This window comes from Sparus aurata, chromosome 1 (genome assembly GCF_900880675.1).
Source record: "Sparus aurata chromosome 1, fSpaAur1.1, whole genome shotgun sequence".
NCBI classification, from domain to species: Eukaryota; Metazoa; Chordata; class Actinopteri; order Spariformes; family Sparidae; genus Sparus; species Sparus aurata.
The window spans coordinates 29,137,394-29,154,212 of record NC_044187.1 but is presented as its reverse complement, the minus strand read 5'-3'; the positions used below and the strand labels follow the sequence as shown (position 1 = coordinate 29,154,212).

At 42.3% G+C, this 16,819-nt stretch overlaps 2 protein-coding genes across 2 annotated transcripts; one reads left to right on the top strand and one right to left on the bottom strand.

Annotated features, from left to right (window-relative positions):
- The first annotated feature begins 5,387 nt into the window (after window positions 1-5,387).
- krt98 (keratin 98) lies at window positions 5,388-9,080 on the top strand. Its single transcript, XM_030416127.1, has 8 exons — window positions 5,388-5,801; window positions 6,465-6,547; window positions 6,674-6,830; window positions 7,424-7,585; window positions 7,719-7,844; window positions 8,479-8,699; window positions 8,824-8,834; window positions 8,941-9,080. Exons 1-8 carry the CDS (start codon window positions 5,460-5,462, stop codon window positions 9,039-9,041), a joined length of 1,203 nt encoding a protein of 400 aa, XP_030271987.1. The 5' UTR covers window positions 5,388-5,459; the 3' UTR covers window positions 9,042-9,080.
- A 5,468-nt stretch (window positions 9,081-14,548) lies between these two features.
- Window positions 14,549-16,819, bottom strand: krt15 (keratin 15). Its single transcript, XM_030416108.1, has 7 exons — window positions 16,253-16,819; window positions 16,026-16,108; window positions 15,771-15,927; window positions 15,485-15,646; window positions 15,259-15,384; window positions 14,898-15,115; window positions 14,549-14,776 (listed from the first exon to the last, which is right to left on the bottom strand). Exons 1-7 carry the CDS (start codon window positions 16,772-16,774, stop codon window positions 14,671-14,673), a joined length of 1,374 nt encoding a protein of 457 aa, XP_030271968.1. The 5' UTR covers window positions 16,775-16,819; the 3' UTR covers window positions 14,549-14,670.

The window sequence follows — 16,819 nt, the reverse complement described above, 5'->3', positions numbered from 1 at the left end:
CAGTTGGGAAAACATCGTCACACAGACAAACGTGTGACGATCTCATAGCCAACTGTATGAAAAGTAGTAAAAGCCAACCTTAAACATCTTCAACACTAAAATGCGACATACACGTCAATGCTGCCGTATAATCCAAAGACATCATGTGCTGTATGATTGGGAAACACTCACAGGGACCATTTTACTGCAGAGTGACTACTTTTAATTTTGACACTTTAACACATTTTTCGGATGTACTTTTATTTGTAGAGGAGTATTTTTTGCACAGTGTCATACGATCTGAGTACTGCTGATCGTCTGTAGGTTACAAGGCATTTTAAAACATGACTAAATATTCCCACACAAAGCCAGGCCCACATCTTTCCTCTCTGCCCCTCCCCCGTGTGTTGCACACAGACCAACTCAAAAGTATGTAGATGTCAATCCACACACCTGCACACGTAGAGTACGCACACGCGGGAAAACAAACAGCTGCGGAATGTGTCAGTGTGAAATGCTAAAGATCTGGACTGAGCTTAAAAAAAGAAGGAGGCAAAATGTGGTTGTTCTTGTTCGTGTTCTCGTTCTTGGTAGCAGATTTTTTGTGTTGACTCTGGTCTCTCTGCCTGCTGTTCCATTTTGAAAAGGAAGAAAAGTGGGTGTGGAGAGCAGACGGGAGGTGGTGAGGTCCTGCTTGGTCCGGATTGGTCCGAGTGTTGCAGCTTTTTTTCGGATTTATATATCTCGATGCTTTTTTTTCCCCAGGCTCACATAACCTGAATTGTTTTGTTACATAACAGAACTAAACACCAGTTCAAAACTCAAAAACTGTGCATCATGTATGATACAGAGGTTTGGAGGTCCAACACTTCACACTAGTAATTCAGGACACTTTTCCAGGACAGATTTGACTGTGAGCTGTAGGAACGTCTCTTTCCTGTGATGTTTCTGAACTCATTACATTGTAAATAACACTGAGGTTTATTATTAATTTGGAATTATGTGCTTCACAGAGAGACAAATGAGTAAAATACCAAAATAAGTAATTCAAAGAAAAAAAAAACGTGGAAGGGAAAATAAAGATTTAAAAGAAGAAGAAATTAAAAAACAATAAACAAGTAAAATCAGAACATGCCTTCTCATTTTCTTGAGGCAATGCATCTGAGCTGGGACTAACTTGATTGGAAAAGCTTTGTGATCATTGCTCAAAACACAAGTTACTATCAAAAAGTCAATTTTCACTATTAAATAAACTAGAACACAGGAGCACCGCATCACTGGGCTTTGAGCCAACAGCTACACTCACGCACATGATCCATGCTCCTTGTACAGTACTTATGTCTGCATATTATGTTCTAGGTCTTGTATGTCTTGCACGTTTCCTCACTGTAACCGGAAATTATATAATACGGTATATAGTTTATAAGTTATTTGACTTACTCACATTGGTACAGCAAAGAATACCTGATATACTGATTTATATATCTGTTAGTATTCAATCTCTACAGTTTAAAACAAATATCTGGAGAGTAACAACTCTCAGTGCCTTTACATGCACAGCTTAGTCGGATTACAGCCATAGTTCGACTATGCTACTCCGGCTGACCTCTTTACGTCACCAGCTGCCTCGGCATTCAAGAAAGATGGCGTACGAAGAACGAGACGAAGCTACATCTTTGTACATTTCGTATATGGTGTACATGATAATTACACAAACTAGGTGCACAATGGCACTCTTTCTGGCCGTGATGTCTTTCCTCCGTCCGTCTACTTCCGGCTCACAGCCCCGGGGAAAAAATCTCGCGCCTGCCCAGAACGCAAAATCCGATCCGATCTGATGGAACGTATACATGCAGGAGTAATGCGACTATCAATCGAATAATCTGGGTGCTTACTAATACTACTTATTTAACTTATTTATCTATTTTTTTTTTTTTGTTCCTTCAGTTTTACTTTCCTCCTCCTTCTCTTTTCTTATTTACACTTTATTTTACTTACTTATTTTTATTGTATCATCAATCTATACCTACATACGTTTATAATACCATACTATCTGCCTCTCAGCCACTAGCACGCATGCACACTCACTCACACACAGACACGCACACACACACACACACACACACACACACCTATAATACCTCTATACATATCATAATAATTGTATGTTGTTTTTTTTGTTGTTATCTGTACCGTATGTCCACTATCTGTATTTGTTGACCCTCGTGGTGTGATGTACTTGTCCCCCAAGTCACCTTGTCTTTCACCTAATTTCACCAATAAAAAAAATTAAATAAAAAAAAAGAATAATCTGGGTGCTTTAATTTGACGATGAGAAATCCGATCCGGTCCGATTTTAGTCAGACAAAGGTGTATACATGCATCTTAAAGAACCGATCATAGTCGGACTAACACAGTAATTCGGTTTTCTTGAGTGTCATGTAAACGCACGTTTGCATTTCTGTCCATTAACACTTCTAACATTTGTCACCTCAAGTGGATTTAATGTGATTTTTAGTAAATGCTGGTACTTTCTCTTCAGCTGAAAACGCCAGGCCACCAAAAAAACCTGTTTGCACGAGGATGATTACATAAAGGAGTTCTACTGCACCTGAAATTCCTCTTACCTATGCAAACATACCCTCACTGTCGATTATCTTACTAAAAGAATCTGTAGTAACACTAAAGGGTGTCGGTGTGGCACAGAGAAGGCAGGCAGAGCAACATTCTTGTCTGAAGGGTCTGAGAGAACAAAAGACCTTTTCTACAGTAAGCTGAGGGAAAAGTTTATAGCTTAGGATTAAGGTAAAAGTTGTTTTACAAGCCTAACATGGCTATCAGTTTACTACACCACCGTTAGGCCTGCAAGGCTTTGGGGAAAGAATATGGTACTTTAAAAACCAAATAGAAATGAAAAGAGTCTTATCGCAAAAACACATTGCTTAGAGGAGATTCATGCAATGTTGAAAGTCTAAAAACTATTTAGCCTTGGGTGATCTAAACCTTCTGACAGACAGAAAGAACTTGTGTTGACCTGAATCAAAGAACAACTTTGAATAGATAATTGTAATAGATCCTTACCAGAACTGACATCTTGACAAGTCATAGCAGGAAAACCACAAGTGTAACTAATAACATTTATCCGTGTGATTGTGCGTGCTGTCTCGCTGGAACAACTCAGTGAAAAAGAGCCGAAGTTCAAGTGTCAAAATGTCTACTGTGGAAATGTTTAGAACATCTGGGGGAGTTTTATTCTTTTCAACCATCCGAAACCATCAGTTTTGTCTTCGGCACCTGATTTACCTTTAACTCACTTATTTTTAATCCTTCATGCAAAGCAGGTGAACAATCTTTAACCACTATTCAGGGCCTTCAAACAGGCACCATGCCACAAAAATCATTTTACTACCTGGTGCTTGTCACTGGAATAACATGTGTCTTGTGCCTCTTACATTTTCTTCCACATCGTACCATGCTTAAAGACCAACATTCTGCAGATGCATTCAAACCAAGTCATGCTCTTGTCAGGCCTCACCCTGCTTATCAGTGATTTCAGGTTGTGAAATGATTACAGAGGAAGGCAGTCAGGCAGCTCGGCTGTATTGTTCAATGACATCAGCGGAAACAACAACAGCAAGGTGATGATTTTCTCTACAGGGATGTGCTTCTGTTATGAAGAGGCCACCGAGAAAATTATGGAGCAACAAAACTAGCTGCTGCATGTCTGAAAAATTTACGTCAGATTTTAAGTAGAACTGATTACTGGCAGTGATGATTTCAGGTTGTTTCGCAGCATTTGCAGAACAATAGGTTGAATGTGGGCCACATGTGGGACACAGTGTCGAGTAGAGTTTCACCAGTGAAACAAGTTTAGTTTATCAGTCACTTGTCAGGCTTGTCTTGAAGGGGACTCACACACTCTAAAGAAAACTCAACCAACTTGCCACAATACATATTCGTAATGTAAGTTTCTACAGATATGTTGAAACTTTCCATTTGATATATTAAAATAGTTCAGAGTCTCTGTATTGCAGGTCTCTGTATATTCAGGTTACTTTATGCCTAATGTTCAATTTCACATTTTGACAATGCTGTGATTAAAGTCTGGTCCACTTGGTTAGGGTTAGGAATATATTTTGTTTCGGTCTACCTGGTTCTGTTTTCCATAAACACGCCAGGTAATTGTCCTGAAGTCACGTCATATATAATCACTGGTTTTCCTGCTTACAAATTAAAACACTGTCTCAAAATGTGGTCTCTGGCTTGGCAGCCAACTTGGCTCAAATGGCCTGTACTGATGCAGCGTAAAACATCACATTGAAAGACGTCTATTTCACAAACCACTTACAGGTGTGCTTGAAGGATATATCCGATGGCCACTTCCCAGTAAGGACGTCGTTACAGATAAGTTAACACATCTGTCAATAGACTTACTAGACAAATCTGTTAACATCCAAGTTTGGTTTCCTCTATTTATGTAGCAATACATTGCCTAGTGTCACTTATTCTAATGCTGTGTCATTTGAAAAGGGTGATTAAAAAAGCAGACGAAGAAGAAACAAGTACACGAGAATGAGAATGTGTTATGAAGCACACGTACCTTCCAGAGCAATATGTCAGCATGATGACCTCCATGTTCAGCTTTTCCTGTTTGACATGACAGATGAAAGTGGATTAAAGGACATGCTTGTTCAGTTTTTGTCTAAGGCTTACCCTCTGTTGAAGTTTATATCTCATACATATTGGCATATGTAGTTACAGCAACATGTTCTGCTTACCCTCCATTTTTGTTTTTTCTTGCCTCTGAGCTTAACTTAAGTAGATTCTTGTTTGGCCATGTAGCCACTAAACTTTATTAGTACAGTTACTTTGTATGAATGTTGATCAGCAGAGTCCTGAACATCTTGCCTCCAAGCTAACATGACAAAAATAACCTTGGCTGTCTTAGAAATGCCTTGCCCTTAACCTTTGGCCCCAAGTTTCACTGAGGTGAAATTGTCACTGGTATGTGTCATTTCTGTCACCACTATGAGTGAATATTTAAAAAAAAAAAAAAAACCTACACATGGCAGTTACTTTTATAGGAACACATTGTTTCAGACTATATGTGTCTCTTTACCACACATGGAAGCCTGTTATTACAAACAGCTTCATGTTCAGGAGTGTGGAAACCAACAAACTGAAGAGTATTCAAAGAATGTCCCAAGGTCGAGAAACGATAAAATGTGGAATCACAAGTTCGACCTGAAAAAAGGCAGATGAACCCCCACCCAGCAGTCATCACACCCATGCTGATTGAAAGATTGCATAGAGGAGTAGGGGGGTAGCCTTCTAGCCGCATTCTTCTCTTTCATCTCACCCTCTTAGCCCCTCCCACTTTGCAGCGTGTGGCAGCTATATAACCAAGGAGACTAAAGTGATGCTTTCAACTGCAGATCTACTCCAGTAATCCTACCTGGTCCAGATCCAGACCTCTCAACATGTCTTTCAGCAGCAGATCCTACGGTCAGAGGACCATGAGTGTCTACGGTGGAGCAGGCGGCCGTGGCACCCGCATCTCATCAGGCCAGATGAGCTACACACCATCATCATCCGGAGGCTTCAACCTCTCCGATGGCCTGGACCTCCATGTCGGAGCCAACGAGAAGGCCACTATGCAGAATCTGAACGACCGTCTGTCTACGTACCTGGAGAAGGTGCGCACCCTGGAGAAGGAGAACGATCGCCTGGAGAGGCAGATCAGAGAGTGGTATGAGAAGAGGACCGTCATCTGCCACGACTACACCCACTACTTCGCCATCATCGAGGACCTGAAGGACAAGGTGAGAGAAAGGAGAGACATGCGTGTTTTAGTGTGTGTTTTTCTGTTAACTTCCTCTCTAGAGGTTAACTATCACTCTGAGTGTGTGGGGGGAAGGGGGTTATGTATCTGTTGGTATGTACTGTATGTGCGGTTACACCGACTGATATTTGAGTAAGAGAACCAGGAAACCCATCATTGCCAAAGCCTAGACGTAGGCCGTCTACCAGGAAGCACATACCACAAACAGCGCAGTGAGGAGTGATTATCATGACTGTCATACCAGATTCATTCCTACTGATAATCACATCCGACCAACAATGTTCAGGGTTAGAGTGTTGATTACGAAAGGATGCAGTGTCGGTTAACATTAGAGCTAGCAAGAATGTGCATTGAATGAACTTTGCACAGGCTGTGGATCTATTCCTTCCTTTTAAATCTGTTCTAGATGTGATTTCATATATTTTGATGTAATCATTATTGGGTCAGATTTCCAAGCTATCAAATACTGATGCTTTGGGCTGGTTGGCTGGACTCACCAAACTAAAATGTCGGAATTTGTCCATGCATCTTTTAAACTCTAAAAGAAAACCCATATCAGTGAATTTGGGGATCTATACTGTAGTCAAACTGTTTGAAACTGTATGTTTTCTGACGTGCTTCTCCTGTTTTCTCTCCTCCTCAGATCCGAATTGCCTCCCGGCTCAATGCCAAGACACTCCTGGACATCGACAACGCAAAACTGGCTGCCGATGATTTCAAGATGAAGTGAGTGCATTCTCTGCCCCTCTCTGCCCTGCCACATAAGTGAAACCTCACAAGCGCCTCAAAGCATGCAGTCGTGCCTGACTGGCAACTTCTTACGTAACCTCTCTGATCTGTTTGTCCCCTCAGGTATGAGAACGAGCTGGCCATGAGGATGGCCGTGGAGTCAGACATTGCTGGACTGAAGAAGGTGCTGGACGAGATGACCCGGACCAAAATGGACCTTGAGAGTCAGTACGAGTCCCTGAGGGAGGAGCTGATCATGCTCAAGAGGAATCACGAAGAGGTGAGCAAGTAGAGATGGAGAACAGGTAGTGGGGCACCCAGTTAAACTGAGACAAAGCATGTTGGTGACAGTTTAACAAGCAGCAAAACTGATGAGTTTACATCTGTCAGCACCCCTTAAACATTCTCACACACCAGCCAACACCCACACTGTGTGTATGCACATAACCTGACATTATGGTACTGATCAAACACTGCTCAGTATCATACGCAGGGAGCAACACACTGCAGCTATTGACAGTGAGACAAAGTTGTCACCATTCATCTTAGCCACCCATTGTGGGTTAAGCCTGCCAGAACTTGCACACATGTCCGCAGCCTTATCTGTGTTAACACTGAGGAAATCCCATGTTAGGTCAGTGTTTTCATAAACAGGTCAGTCGCCTTCTCCCTTCCCTCTGCACACTTCCTTGTATTCTTCTCTCCCTCCATTAGCTCATTGCCACTGTTTGTCTCACACACACGCTGAAACTGTTGAAAATCATGCATGCAACACAGCACAAAATGAAATCATTAGATACTCTTGTTGTATTAATAACACAAACAGTGAAAATTCCAGCCGCTGACTCTGATGTTGTCCTTTGACCTCTGCAGGAGATGGCTCTGCTCAGGAGTCAGATGGGCGGACAGGTCAATGTGTCTGTGGATGCTTCTCCCGCTCCAGACCTGAACCAGGTTATGACAGAGATCAGGGATCACTACGAGGGTGCTATCAACAAGAACCGCAAGGAACTCGAGGCGTGGTACCAGAACAAGGTGAGAAGTTAGAGCGGCTCAGAATACAGCCACTTTGACAGCCTTGTGCTCATTTATCTTGTTAGCATGCCATTAATCTTATACGATTGTTGGGTAAAAAAACAAACAAATGTACTTTTTCTGATCTGCTCAGATCGCAGCGGTGGAGCAGGATGTGGTGACACAGACAGAGACTCTGGTGACGACCCGCACAGAGATTAAGGAGCTGAAGAGCACTGTCCAGAGGCTTCAGATTGAACTGCAGTCCCATTTGAGCATGGTATGTCGACATCAATTAACTGTCTAGATTAGCTATAGGATTTGATACTGTGATGCTGCCATACATAGTAATAATAATGTAAGGTTGTATACAATCGTTTTGTAAAATATGCTCACTCAATTTCCTCCGAGTTACATGATAAGACTGATGCTCTCATGTGTGTCAGTTAAATATGAAACTACAGCCAGTTAGCTTGGCTTAGCCGTTAGCATACAAACTTCATGTAAAGTTCTTATCATACTTGAATCACTGCACCTGGCCTGGAAATACTCCAGACCACTTTTCAGTTTTTGTAAGAGTAAAACAAACAAGACATAATGTGAATTTAGAGGTCTTCATACTGAATTAGCCTAGAGCTAATAGCATTGTTAGAACTGACTTTGCCCCAGGCTAAGGGAGTTGTTAGCCCCAAGATAGGACAGCTAACACACTGGCAAAATCTTGGCATATTTCAAAGTGGGTTAACAGCATAGAGTTTGGAGGTTATCCTATGAAAGTTAGCTAGACATGGGGATACAATGTTGATGAAAGTTCTCAGGGGGATAAAAGGTGCTAGCATGATTCAGAGCTAAAGGGAAAAACTGACTTTTAGAGATGTCACTCACCAAACACCTTCTTCCTCCGACCACAACAGAAAGCGTCTTTGGAGGGCACCCTGGCAGAGACTCAGGCGCGCTACTCGGCACAGCTAGCAAGCCTCCAGAGCATGGTCACAAGCCTGGAACTTCAGCTGTCCCAGCTCCACGCCAACATCACCAGCAACAAGCAGGAGTATGACATGCTGCTGGACCTCAAAACCCGGCTGGAGCTGGAGATCGCAGAGTACAGGAGGCTGCTGGATGGAGAGGATGACAGGTGAGGCATGATGAAGAGAGAGAAACACTTACTGGGAAAGGGGAATCAGAGTTTTTGCGGGCAATGGACTGTAGATAAGTTCCAGACTAATGTTTCCCTCTTTCTTTTTTCTCTCCATGACCAGTACAAAACAAGGTAAGCAATTTTTCATTTAATAAATATATAATTCTCATTTTATCATTAAACTGATACTTTGGCTGGCACGATTGGCTCATGATTGTTGTTCATTTCTTTCCCTCAGTGGTCACAAAGACCATCGTAGTGGTGGAGACGGTCGTGGATGGAAGGGTGGTCGAGAGCAGCAAGACCGTTGATGTGGACGTGGATGAGATTGAGGGATAAACTGGAAAAACTCAATAAAGATCATGCAGTTGAAACAAACTTTCTTGCGTGTTATAATTTCGTAATGATCAGAAGATTACACATTTCTTTTATTGCCCTCACTGATGGATGATGAATGTTTTTGTCAGGTACAAAAGATATGGTCAGACATTATCTCAGATTTATTCATATTCTTAAAGCAGCATTAATTCATATTAAAGGCGCAATATACATATAAGAATTTTAGTTTATAACATTCCACCATTTACTGAAATCATAAAAAGAATTGTTTTTGGTTTTTTTAATATGTTTATTATTTTTCAAAAGACAGAGAGACAAAAAGAGAAGAAAAGCATAGGAAAGAAAGATATAATATACAGAACATAGCACATCTAAAATTATGATATCAGTCCATGGTCATAGTTAGACAGTAATGCAAATGACAAAAGGAAAACATCTATGAATAAATAAGAAAATAAAATGAAGTATATGCAAACTCATATACATCTGTGCACAGTGAAGCATTAAGTTGTAAGTCTTGCCCCCTAAGGTATCTGAGTACAGGGTCCCTGTCTTTTCAAATACCTCTCCCCTATCTTCGGTATAAAGCCTCAGTCTCTCAAGATGTAGTGTATTGGACATTTCTCCCAGCCGCAAGTCATATGTCAAAGTCCATTTTCCACAAACGTAAAATCAGTTTTTTCGCAATCACCATCCCTAATTGAAAATCTTCCTTCTCATGTTTGTTGGTAGAGGGTAACACTAGTAGCTCCCAGAACTGCTACAAGTGGGCTGGGTACCAGACTTTTTCCAAAAGCCTCAGAGAAGCAGTGAAAAATGCTTTTCCAGTATGAGTGAAGTTTACTGCATGACCAGAAGGAATGTGCAAGATTACCTATCATGGATTTGCATCGATTACACATGGGTGAAACAGTAGGGAAAAATCTGTGTAGCTCTTCCTGTGAATAGTGGAGTCTGTGTAATGTTTTTAAATTGTATAAGGTTGTGTCTCACGTTGACTGAACATTTATGTACATTACGAAGACATTCTTCACAATTCTCATCACTCAACTCCATATACAACTCATCTGCCCATTTCTTTATATAAACCTCCGTACTCAGCAGAGCTCTCTCAAGAAGGATTCGATAAAAAGGGGAAACCGCCCCACGTGTGGCCGGGTCAAATTTATTCATTGCCTCGAGAATATCATGTTTGTTCAGAACTTCAAATTTTGGTATATTTTTCTTAACAAAATCTCTTATCTGTAAATATCTGAAAAAGCTTGAGGCAGAAATATTATAAATGGTTTGTAGTTGTTTAAAAATGAGGCAAAAATTCATGCAAAATTCCCTTCAGTATACAAATAACTTGTGTTTCTGATGCAACTCTGTTTCCAAGCAGAGAAAACTACATCGTTCAGGCAAGGTGTTAAAGCATGATTTTCACAAATTGGAGTATCAATGTATATATTTGGGGCCTTGATATGCATTTTATTATTTAATTCCAAATAAAAGGTATAATAATTTAATCCAATTGTTTAGAGTAAGACTGGGGAATAAAACATGGAATAGACTGAAACAGATGTAGGAAATGTGGCAATACAATCATCTTAATTGCATGTATCTTTCCTGCTAGAGAAATAAAAAGAGTCATCCAAAAATGTATACCCTGCTTGAGTTGCTCAGTCTTGTTATGCCAATTCTTCTGTAAGAGGTCCTCAAGACCTTTCGTCGAAGTTACACCAAGATATGAAAAATCCTCAAAAGGGAGTGGACTGTATATATGTTATATCAGCTTCCTCAGAAATTGGCATTATCTCACTTTCATTCCGGTTCACAGAAAATCCAGAGAGTCTGCCAGAGTTACTGACGAATGTTAAGAGATGAGGTATTGATGTTTGAGGACAAGAAATGAACAAAAGAATATCATCCGCATATAGCGAAATATGATGTTCTTGTCCATTCATGTCAGTAGGAGATATTAAACGGCTTTTTCTGATACTGGTGGGTAGTGGTTCAATAATTATAGAGAATAAAAAAGGAGAGAGGGGACACCCCTGACGGATCCCATTGATTTGATTGATTGCATAAAGGCATGAAATATTTTGGTTGGTAATAACAGAGGCAGTAGGGTGTGTATAAATGAGTTCAATCCACTTCATAATAAGGTCCAAATCCAAATTGTTCCAAAGTAAATAGCATATAGGGCCACTCCACCTGAGATTGCAGGCAAGTAATCTCTGGGGCTTATCACTGAACTCAAAGTACTTTTGTCTTACTTGGACCAAGAAATGTGAAACATTCTTGGACAGCATAGAATTATAGTGGAGTGATCATGATTATAGTACCATGATCATGCAGTGATCTTCCTTAATGTCTCAGGTTTATTACTTTCCTTACGTAGAGCTTCTGGATCAGACAGTTGATTATCTATTTCAGTTAACTTTTCTTTAGATTTTCTTCTCTCTGCGTCTTCATTGGAAATAATGTGGCCCCTAAGAACAGCCTTTATGTCCTCCCAAAGCGTGGAATCGTCAACTTCGCCAGTGTCGTTAGTATTTAGGTATAAATCTGCTGTTTTTTTAATATGTGTTTCTTGAAGTAAACAGATATCAGCTTTGAGTGTACGTAAATGCACGTACACTTTTCCTCTCATGAGTGGGTTATTCATCCCCCTAACATTCCAGCTGACTAATGTAACGTCACTGTGCTTACTTGGCTCCCCTGACATAAGTAATACCTACAATGTAACATGATCATGGCAAAAAGAAATATGCAATAAACGCAAAAGACAGGATAGAAAACACACCCCACAAGCGGCGTTTCCATACTCCAAACACGAAGTCAAGGCTAAACGTTGGAGCCGAATAAAGGCCCATGTTAGCGTATAACTACTCACCTCCCTCCACTCAAAGGAGGACTCCACCTCACGAATGAGGAATAATGAAATGAAAACACATTAACCCAATTCACATTGCCAATGCCATTTCAACAGTCCAAAATTAGTCCACATCCAGCCGGACCTGATGTCTCTGTCCCAGTCCTGCGCCTCTCAACTCAGGAATCCTTCGGCTTCGGCCCAGGCTGTCAAACGTGCCCGTGTTGTTGTTCACCGTGACCACGAACCTTGCGTGCCTGAAACCGCACCATATTTTCCTGGCTCTGCACTTTTCCCTGATGGCTTGAAAGGCCGTCCGTTTCTTCATGGTCGCTGACGTCAGGACGGTCAGGAAAGATGAACACAGGATGCCCGTCGTACCGCAGCGATGCCTTCCCCCTCGCAAGCCTCAATACCAGCTCCTTTACCTGGAAGCGGTCCTGTCTTTAGCTGGCGCTGCGATTCAGTGGGCTCGGTCCACATCTACAGGTCAATCAAAATGCTCCTCTCCCAGCAGCTCTGAAACAACTTGGTGACAAACTCGGTTGGCCTGCTGTCTTCAGCTTTCTCTTTTATCCCGATAATGCGGATATTTTGTCTGCGGGAGCGAGCCTCCAGATCATCTAGCTTAGCCTCCTGTAGCTTGCACTGGGATGCTAGGCTCTCGTGTCGCCTCTCCAGCTCGTCCAGTCATTTCTCGTGCGATTCCACGTCAGCCTCGGTTGAGGACACACACTCCCTGATGACTGATAAAGCCGAATTAAGGCTGGAAAGGGACTCTTTAAGCTCGTCAAACCTTCATTCACAGCGCTTTTCATCTTATGTATTGCTGCTAAAACGTCTTTGTTTGTAGTCGGGGCTCTAGTGCTAGCAGCAATAGCGCTAGCTGCCATAGCAACTGCCTCTCCAGTGGTCTCCGTCTCGGTGTAATTTTCAACAGAATCTTCTCCGAAGGGTTTTTTTTTTTCAAGTCGGAGCCCCTTGCCTTTTCTTGACATTTTGTATCGCTACTGCTCAGCTTAAGACTGCAAAAAATTAAGTCAAAATCCTTCGGGTGAGGTGAATTAATTGCGTGAAAGTGTAGCTCCCTAAAAACACATCTTGGTCCACCGTGGTCCACCATCCTCCTTCGGAAGACATGTCAGTTTTGACATTATGCGCAAGGTCTCTTTCTGTTGTATTGTAGTTGCAGTATTGAAGTTAGCATGCTAACCAGCTAGCCCCTAGCCAGTACGAACTTCAAGAGCTGATAGTCTGACAGTAAACAACACCAACATTCCCCTGGTGCTCTGTACACAGCTAGTGCACAGTTAGCAGTTACTCTGCTAATACACTGCCCCCTATTTGTTTGGAGTATGAATTCAACAGGTGACCAATTCTTACATATTGCACCTTTAACAACAGATCAAAAAAACAGCCACAGAGAACCCAATTCTGTATCATTATGATGCTATGTTTTAGCTTATAGGTTACTTTCAGGCACATTGTTTGGTTCCATCTCACCACTATCACTAGCAAGCCGTCTTTATAGCAAATGCACTCTGTTAAACCTGTTGTACATTACGAACCCAGCACGAAACAGCAGACAGAGATACAAAATAGTAGGCAGATTAATTGTGGATTTGCATAAATAAGGTGGCTATATGGCTCCTATAGGATAATCATGACGTTCTGTCTTTGCTGGATACAAAGACATCATTTGCCAACATGTCGAGGAAACCAACCACTGTATTCTGACTGTGACTGTCAGCTAAGTTTAGAGTCCCTCTGCCTGATGCAAGTACAGTATTTAGAGAGCTTTTTAAGGTGTGGCAAGTCAGGCTCCCTGACTCAGAACGTTTTTGCCCGTAGACCAGCATTATAAAAGAGAAGTCTATTAAACTATTGACAGAACTCAACAAAGTATAAACAAGGCTGATCATTACTCTTTATATTATGAATTATTAAACCCTTAGATTTTAACATTTATTTTTCAATAGCTCATAATAGATAAACGTTCATTGGAATAAACAGGGCACCATCTAGTTCATTTTCTGAAAACGTAAACATGCACTGCCACCTAGTGGCCAAATGTAAGTTGATGCAGCTTTAATCAATTTCACTGATCAGGGATGGTGAACGACTGGGCTGGGGCCTCTCCCAGAATGCACTGGGTAAATGGAAAGAGAACTCAAATGGCAAGCTGCCAGTCAAGTCTAACACCCAGTGAGTCCAATTAATGCTTACATCCAAATGTAACTGTGAAGAAAGTAGATCCAAAAACAGGACTATTGATATGAGGCATTAGGACTGCATTGGACCTTGCACCTTATACATTATAGTGACAGTTTTAGTTTCAAATCTTAAGTTATTGGAGAAAAACACTGTGTAGCCTCTGCAGTGCTGCCCCCATACATTTGTTGGCCTATTAGTAACCCTATATTTCACAGCTTCAATTTCAATGTGGTTTTATTCTGGGCAGCTTTTACACACATAATATAGAGTCAAATAATTGTATCTCAGATATAACAAATACCTCAAGTAGCTCTTGTCAGGATAAATATGAATATGTAATTCCATAAGATCTTTGGTTTATGACAAAAATGCCAATATCATGACATTATTTGGAATTATTTGGACACAAATAAGACAAACGAACAGGACAAAATGGTAGTGAGCAAACAGAGAGGCTTTTATTGAATTCACACACGTATGTGAGGGAAGTACTGGGTTCAGATGTGTTGCTTGTGATCCTCAGGAATTGCCCCTTTTGTTGCTGCGTGGAACAGACTATCAGGCGACGGTCGATGAGGAGGACACCACCTTTCCATTCCTCAGTTCCTCTGTGATCACAACCACTTTGGAAGATGATGTGGAGGAACCAGTTCCACTGGCGAGACTAAAGAGGGGCAGAAATACAGTGCTTGTATTCAAAATCTATAAAAATGCTTACATTTACAGAGCTAGTTAGTTAAAGTTTGTGAAGAAAAGACACAATTGTTCTTTGCGGGGAAAATTACCTGCCCTCTCCATCCAGCAGCCTCCTGTACTCGGCGATCTCCATCTCCAGCCGTGTCTTGATGTCGAGCAGCATCTTGTACTCTTGGCTCTGATTTTCTATGTCACTACGCAGACAGGTCAGCTGTTCCTCCAGGCTCGTCACCTGACACTGGAGACCTTGGAGCTGCATTGCATACCGTGCCTCTGTGTCAGCTAAAGTGCCTTCCAGTGACGCTTTCTGGAAGAGGAAGGTGATGAGAAGAAAAGGAATGAATAAACCAAAAATACCATGCTTTTCTCACACTGGATCTCTCCGAGGATGGGATGCGTAGAGTGTGTAAAGAAGATTAAAGATCTTTGCCCCAGATCATTGTTATTTACCATGCTAAGTTGTGACTGTAGCTCAATCTCCAGGCCCTGCAGCGTGCGACGGATCTCAGTGATTTCTGATTTGGACGTTTGGAGGCTTTCCGTGCTGGCCGCCACCTCCTTGTTCAGCACCTCTGTCTGAAATAGACACGGTCACAGACACAATCAGTGTAATGCACATGTACCCTTGCACAACAGGCAATGAGGAATCTCCACCAGGGTTTGGGTCCAGTCTTACCTTTGTTTGGAACCAGGCTTCAAGTTCTTTGTTGTTCTTGGCAGCCACGTTCTCGTACTGCTCGCGGATCTCAGCCATAACGGCGGACAGGTCTTGCTGTGGTGACGCGTCCACCTCCACGTTGATCTGTCCAGTCATCTGGCTTCTCATGGCTAACAGTTCCTATTGAAAAAAGACATGTTCTTTAAGAGGTGGACATATTCTAAGTCTACGTTTTTTTTTCACTCCATATTCAAGACAGCATCTTCGTTGCAAAGCAGCTGACTGTTTTGGAGTGGCCACCCACCTCCTCGTGGTTCTTCTTGAGGAAGATCAGCTCCTCCTTGAGGCCCTCGATCTGCATCTCCAGGTCTGATCTGGCCAGTGTCAGCTCATCCAACAGTCTCTTCAGACCAGCGATATCTGCCTCCACTGATTGACGCATGGCTAGCTCGTTCTCATACCTGTAACACAGCAAGAGTTTAGACTTTTGCATGCCTTCCAATTATTGCTTCAGACAGTTTTAATCCACTTTCTGTCTCCCATTCATCATGATACTTACTTGGTTCTGAAGTCATCTGCAGCCAGTTTGGCATTGTCAATGGCCAAATAGATGCCTCCATTTACACGGGTGGCGTCCTGGATCTGTGTGATGACACAATGTTTCATTTGACATAATTCTCCAACTGCACGTGGACTCTGCACACATTAAGGACGCTGAAAGCAATAATGTCTCTTACTAGTACATCTACAATATTTTATTCAGGATTCAGAAGTCATGTAACATACCTTTCCCTGCAGGTCAGCGATGGTGGCTTCGTAAGCAGAGTAGTCTCGGGCAGAGGGGGCAGTCTTGCTCTCCAAGAACTGGCGGATCTTGAGCTCCAGTTCAGCGTTGGCCTTCTCGAGGTTGCGCACCTTCTCCAGGTAGTTGGCCAGGCGGTCGTTCAGGTTCTGCATGGTGGCCTTCTCATTGGCGGAAATATCGACGGAACTATCGCCTCCTCCATAACCTCCTCCCACCTGATAACTATAGCTGCTGTAAACGCCACCGCCGCCTCCAGCACCTCCAGCACCTCCAGCACCATAACCGCTGCCCATACCGAAACCACTGCCCATACCGGTACCACAGCCTATTCCATAACCGGTGGAGATTTTTGTTCCAGTGCCACCTGAACCAGCATACACACTTCTAGCATATCCCCTTCGCACCGTGCCTGCACCTCCCAGGCCTCCACCCAGGCCAATGCCTCCTCCAGTGCCGCCACTGGAGGAGCGGAAAGAATAACTGGTAGAGGTGCGTCCGGCCATTGTGAAGATCTGCTCTGGAGGTGCGTCTGCCTCGGAGAGTATGAG